This window comes from Alligator sinensis, unplaced genomic scaffold, assembly GCF_000455745.1.
Source record: "Alligator sinensis unplaced genomic scaffold, ASM45574v1 scaffold487_1, whole genome shotgun sequence".
NCBI classification, from domain to species: domain Eukaryota; kingdom Metazoa; phylum Chordata; order Crocodylia; family Alligatoridae; genus Alligator; species Alligator sinensis.
The window spans coordinates 1,510,797-1,517,179 of NW_005842301.1; the positions used below are offsets into that span (position 1 = coordinate 1,510,797).

General features: G+C 45.0%; 1 protein-coding gene across 8 annotated transcripts in view; it reads left to right on the top strand.

Annotated features, from left to right (window-relative positions):
• The window catches only part of STAB1 (stabilin 1), a 231,239-nt gene that overhangs the window by 94,697 nt on the left and 130,159 nt on the right, over nucleotides 1-6,383 (top strand). For 7 of the 8 annotated variants that reach the window (XM_025209654.1, XM_025209653.1, XM_025209656.1 and 4 more), the window contains one exon: nucleotides 1,578-1,711. In XM_025209654.1, the coding sequence (XP_025065439.1) occupies nucleotides 1,578-1,711 (134 nt within the window). The remainder of the gene's footprint in view (nucleotides 1-1,577; nucleotides 1,712-6,383) is intronic. The other variant, XM_025209652.1, reaches the window with a different exon arrangement.

The window sequence follows — 6,383 nt, forward strand, 5'->3', positions numbered from 1 at the left end:
GCTATGATGCTTGCCAGCTCCTTGAGTACCCTGGGGTGTAAACTGTCAGGGTCGAATGACTTGAAGGTGTCCAGCCTCTCAAGATGTTCCTTCCTGAGGTCAGCATTAATGGAGGGTAAGGAATCTCCCTCACCCAGGCCTTCCTGTCCCATAATGGGCAGGGGCGTCCCTTGGAACTGGTGAAAAACCTATGTAAAGTACCCACTTAGCAAGAAACATTTGTGCAGTACAGCTTATTCTGCTGGTGAGTTCAATATTTTTCATGCTATTACAGGATGAAAATGGATTGGTATTTATTGCTAAAAGGTACTGTTCTGAAATGAAAGGCAGAAGCTGAAACTGCTGAAGTCAATACAGAAGAAAAATCTGCAAAAACAAAAAAAAATGATGAAAATCCCGGGACGTCATTCTCCCCCTGTACTCGGCCTTAGTGAGGCTGCAGCTGGAGTACTGTGTCCAGTTTTGGGCTCCACAATTCAAAAAGGATGTGGAGAAGCTTGAGAGAGTCCAGAGAAGAGCCACGTGCATGATCAGAGGTCAGGGAAGCAGACCCTACGATGACAGGCTGAGAGCCCTGGGGCTCTTTAGCCTGGAAAAGCGCAGGCTCAGGGGTGATCTGATGGCCACCTATAAGTTTATCAGGGGTGACCACCAGTATCTGGGGAATGTTTGTTCACCAGAGCGCCCCAAGGGATGACGACTAGGTCGAATGGTCATAAACTACTACAAGACCGTTTCAGGCTGGACATAAGGAAGAATTTCTTTACTGTCCGAGCCCCCAAGGTCTGGAACAGCCTGCCACCGGAGGTGGTTCAAGCGCCTACATTGAACACCTTCAAGAGCAAACTGGATGCTCATCTTGCTGGGATCCTATGAATCCAGCTGACTTCCTGCCCTTTGGGCAGGGGGCTGGACTCAATGATCTTCTGAGGTCCCTTCCAGCCCTGATGTCTATGAAATCTATTAAATCTTTTTATTTAATCATATTATGGGCTTCCTGTTTCAATTGGGGTAACTGGATAAGCACTGCATAGAAAGGAGTTAGTCACAGAAAAGGCTGTCCAAAATACAGAGCCAAATTTAATCTTTCTCAAACAGACACAATACTTCCCTTTTGTAACATCTTATTTTTATTGGCACTACATTTGATCTTTAGTCTAAATCTGTCCTCAGAGATGTGGAGAAGACTTACTGATTCAAGTGTGTGTGCTTCTGATAAATTCTTGGAGTAGCTTTTGAGGAAAAAGACTAGAGAAAATATAAAAATATGAAGAATGTTTTCCTTTAACAATATCTGTTCTGGAGCTTGCTTCTGGAAGTTACAGATTTTCTGGAATTCGCCATTCAGCCAATTAAGATTTGGGTGCTTTGGAGACTCTTCCCATGGCATTTGTTGACTTCCATCACACCTTATGTCCAGAGCACCACAAGACCTTATTTGTATTTATGTGTTATTCCTGCAGAGTAAACTGAAAATATTCTGTAAGATCAGGGACATAGTTCTAGATGTTCCTACTGTTCTGTAGATGCAGCACTGATTTTTTTTTCTTCTTTATTCATCTTCTTGCTTTGGACAGCAGAAGTCTGCCTTCAGTATACCAGCAGGAACTAATGTCACTGTTTTGGTACCTTTGGAAGCAGCCATAAAAAACATGAGCAAGGCTGAAAAAGATTTCTGGCTGACATCCTATATGCTGCCGGTTTTAGTCAGGTAAAGTGAGATTTTCACCATGTTTTTTACCTTGAATGTAGGAGTAACTGAAGGCTGGAAACTATAGTTCACTCCACATAAGCTCTATGCCAGGAATTCTATAAAACCACCTTGCTATAAAAATAAAATAAAGGTGAAATGTCTAGAAGTGTTTTTTCAATTATTCAAACATAAGAGAGGTTAAAAGATACAGTTAGGGTTTATTATAATTGTATATTAAAGACATTCCTCTAAGCCATGATATAGGAACAGACCCCCAGGCGGGGAAGAGAGAGGGAATTCTCTCTGCAATCTGTTTTTTCTCCACAGAAATTCCCAGCTTAACAGAAGATATAGGGAGCATAAATCCTGTAGTTCTCACTTACGGACAAAACTTAGTTCATCTCTGCTAGCAGCTGGAGGAAAGGGTAGAATATGGAATGGAGACAAGGGATTTAAGGGGAGCAGAAGGGAAGGAGTCAGATATGCACATCACATTGAATAGCAGACAGCAGAGTGAAGGAATGTAGAAGGAGGAGGGAGCTTGTGGACCAGTGAGGGATGCAGCAAGTGTCAATTCTGGGGTGATGAGAGGCTGGATACATGCTGGGAATAGTGATATACAGAGAATACTGCAATAAGAATAGACCCAGAATTAAAAACAGCTTAAAGCGTGGGAAACTAACAGGTTGAGAAGGAGAAAGAAACCTGCCAGTTTCTTTCTCCTCAGAACTGCAGGTAAGAAATCTCTATTAATGCTCTCATACAGTAACATTTGTTTGGATTTGCTGCTGGAGCATGTTGCTTGGAAGAACGAGTTACCAGTCTTGTCCTTGCATTTCCATTGTGCCCTGATCAACGTAGGCCAGCAGAACTGGAGCAGAGTAGTCCTGACTCTGTCTTTAACTTGCATGACAACTGGCTTAAGGAAAAATGCAGAGATGACTTTCCCTGAGCTAAGGTTCCATATAAACCTCCCCTTACCACACAGCAACCACTGAGATGTATGCACATGGACGGATCTAGGATTTTAAAAAAGGAAGTACAAATAGTGTGGTGCATAATCACATATATCAATACATGTCTCAAGTTAAACAGAAACTGGAAGCTTTACTAATATGGAGTCTAGTGCTATAGTATTTAGTTTAAGCTTAAAGAAAAAACAAATATAAATTTATTGAAATATGTATTAATTTGTCAAATTGTATATACAGTTAAAAACACAACACACTTGGCAAGAATAACAAAAAGATATTTTTTTCATTAGTCCTGTAGTCATTATAGTTAGATGTATGTCTCTTACTCAGATTTGTAAAACAAAATCTAGCCTTCTTGAGTATTTTGACAGTACCTCCAATACTTCATTGACAGTCATTTCTATACTTGAATTAATATTACCATAACTCAATTTAAGCTAGAGCTAAAAAGCAGTCTGCAGGGCTGTGAAATAGAAGAGAGATGTTACCAGGAATGGCTAACACAGTAAAAGTGCAGAAGAAAGGATAGTTTGAATAGTGGAACATCAGGGCCATTAAAAAGGATAGAGGGTCATTAACACCTGTGGAGTGCAGCAACATTAGCAGGAATCAGGTAGATTATAATGAGTCTTGTAGTCAAGTGACTCCTTCACAGCTACCTGAATAGAAATGCTGCTGTCACTGCCAGGCAGTTGGTTTTAAACTTTGGATAGAACAAGAATCAAAGAGAGTTGCAACTGTACTGCTGCACCTCCCCCACCAGATCCGCCCCTGCATGTGCACACTCTTCTCACTGCTCTCCACGTGTGGCTACAGGACTTGTGCAGTTTCATAGTTGAGCCTGATCAACTTTTGTGTGTCACTCATACTGCCATTTTGCCAATATGCCTCTTCCTGGGGTTTCATACAAAGCCAACATAAATTGGCAATTCTTCAGAGTACTTCATGGGTATTACAGAAGGACCACCCATACCTATAAACAGAAGGTACAGGAAAGCCATTCAATAGCTGCAGAAGAGCTGCCTCACTGGTGTATTCATGTAGTTCAAATACTATGAGTAATTAGTGCCATAGCTGTTTGGATTTGGGGCAGATTTTTGCATCAGTTTTCTTATTTCAGCTGTCTATAGCTAAGGCCCCTGGCAGATCTTCATTTAAAGGCACAATGGAAAATGATGTGCAATCCCAACAATTGGGCCTTTTGGCATGCTACATGTGCATGCCAGAAGTTGCAGTTGTGGGACTGGGGATCAGATCCCAAATCTGCTATAATGTCAGTGCAGAGGGAGCTTGGGATCATAACGCTGCACCCCTGCACCAGCAAGTAGCAAGCCAGTTAGCTGACTGCTGCTCCTAGTCTCCAGGTTGCACTGGATATCTAGACTCTGATGCATGATAGGGGCTAGAAGCCCCTATCAGCTGCTCCTCCCAGGCTATGGGACACATTGTAGCCAAGGCTGGGAGCACAGATCAGCCAACTGCCGCTTCCAGCCTCAGGGGTGCACCCCTACCTCTGATGTGCCCTAGAGGCTGCGAGCAACAGCTATCCTCAGGAGCACATTGGAGTTAGAGACTCCCATACATCCTCAAATCTGGGAACCCTAATCAGCTGATGCCTGGCCACATGTTCAATTTAAGACAAGATGGGAACCAGTCACAAAGTTATTACCAAGGATCCAGTTTTTCTTTTTCCCATGGAAAAAAGTCATTGAACGCAGGTCACAAAATCATTGGATGCAGGTGTCACGGTGGGTGTAGTCTTTCTGGACTTCAGGAAGGCCTCTGGCACTGTCTTCCCACCCCATTCTTGGGGTTCGGTCCTTGGGCCCACACTGTTTAATCTCTTTATTACTGACTTGAACAGGGAGGTGAAAAGCACCCTGTTCAAATTCGCTGACGACACCCAAGATCTGGGGCGAGGTGGGCACGCTAGAAGGAGGGACAGGATACAGCTGGACCTGGACAGGTTACAGGGGTGGGTGAATGAGAATAGGATGGGATTCAATACTAGCAAGTACAGGGTGCTGCACTTGGGCAGTAAGAACCAGCAGCATACCTATAGGCTGGGGAACTCTCTTCTCAAAAGCACAGAGGCAGAAAGAGATCTTGGAATCATTATCGATTCCAAAATGAACATGGGCTGCCAATGTGAGGACGTGGTCAGTAAGGCTAACCACACCTTGTCATGCATGCACAGATGCATCACAAGCAGGTCCAAGGAGGTGATCCTCCCCCTTTACGCGGCACTGGCCAGGCCACAGTTGGAGTACTGCATCCAGTTCTGGGCGCTGCACTTTCGGAGAGATGTGGGCAGCATCGAGAGGTTCCAGAGGAGGGCCACTCGCATGATCCGGGGACAGCAGGGCAGACCCTGTGAGGAGAGGCTATGGGACCTGAACCTGCTCAGCCTTCACAAGAGAAGGCTGAGAGGGTACCTGGTGGCCGTCTACAATCTTACCAGGGGGGACCAGCAGGGAATGGGAGAGACCCTGTTCACCCGTGCACCTCCCGAAGTAAAAAGGAATAATGGCCATAAGTTGTTTGAGAGTAGGTTCACGCTGGACATTTGAAGACACTATTTCACAGTCAGGGCAGCTAGGATCTGGAACCAACTTCCAAGGGAAGTGGTACTTACTCCTACCTTGGGGGTCTTTAGGAGGAGGCTTGGCAATTATCTTGCTGGGGTCATATGAGCCCAGTATTCTCTCCTGCCCAGGGCAGGGGGTCGGACTTGATGATCTACTTAGGTCCCTTCCAACCCTGCATCTATGAATCTATAAAAGGAGAAAAACACAGATTTCCCCCTTTACCTGAGAAAAACCTGGATTTCTAATTTTAACAGAGAAACGTGGATTTTACACATTTGCCAAGAGCTCTCTGCAGGTTGGCAAAGTTCTAGGCTGCAAGGGGCTCGGGGAAGCAGAAGGAGGGTGGCCAGGCAGGGGGTACCATGCACATGTGTAACCCAGGCGGTACTCCAAGAGTACCCCCTCTCCAATTGAAGGGATTAAAGCAGGTGCACAAGCACTGTGGGAGGTGTAGGGACTCTCCTCCCCCTATAGAGCAGAGCCAGACCACCAATGGGGACTTAACCATGTACCTTTTAATGAGAGAACAATACTGGGAACGTAACCAGCATAAACCAGGGAGTATAGGGGACACTACAATGCCCCAAGGGGGCAGGATTCAACAAAGGTTAGACACTTACAATCATAGACATATTCATCCAGTTGACAAAAGACAGGGTTAACCAAAGTGTAAAACACAAACAGCAGAACAAACAATACTGGTTGGTGAAATATAAAAGGCACAAAATACAAAATGTCAAATAACAAGGAATATAGGGCCTAGGTATCTGGAGGGGTAGAAAGGGGGAAAACACAATGGCCCCTTTCCACTGCAAGAAGAATTTTTCCCTGTTAGCTCATTCCCCACAAGTCACCCTAGATGGGATTTGAATTCAGATCTCCCAGATGGTAGGATGAAACACTGCTACATAGCCACCAGTACTAGTAATATGCTAAGCTGCTAGTGGTCTTGACCTTCTAGGAGCCCCGGCCTCATGTTGAGCTGCCTGGCCTCTTATTGGAAGAGTTGGAAGCAGAGCTGGGAACCTCTCAGATCACTGCTCAGATCCTTGCTGGAGCAGGGGGGAGCCTCTCCTGCTGGCTGCAGCCTCTTGTAGGCAATCCTGGGGCCCAGCAGGGAGGCTCTCC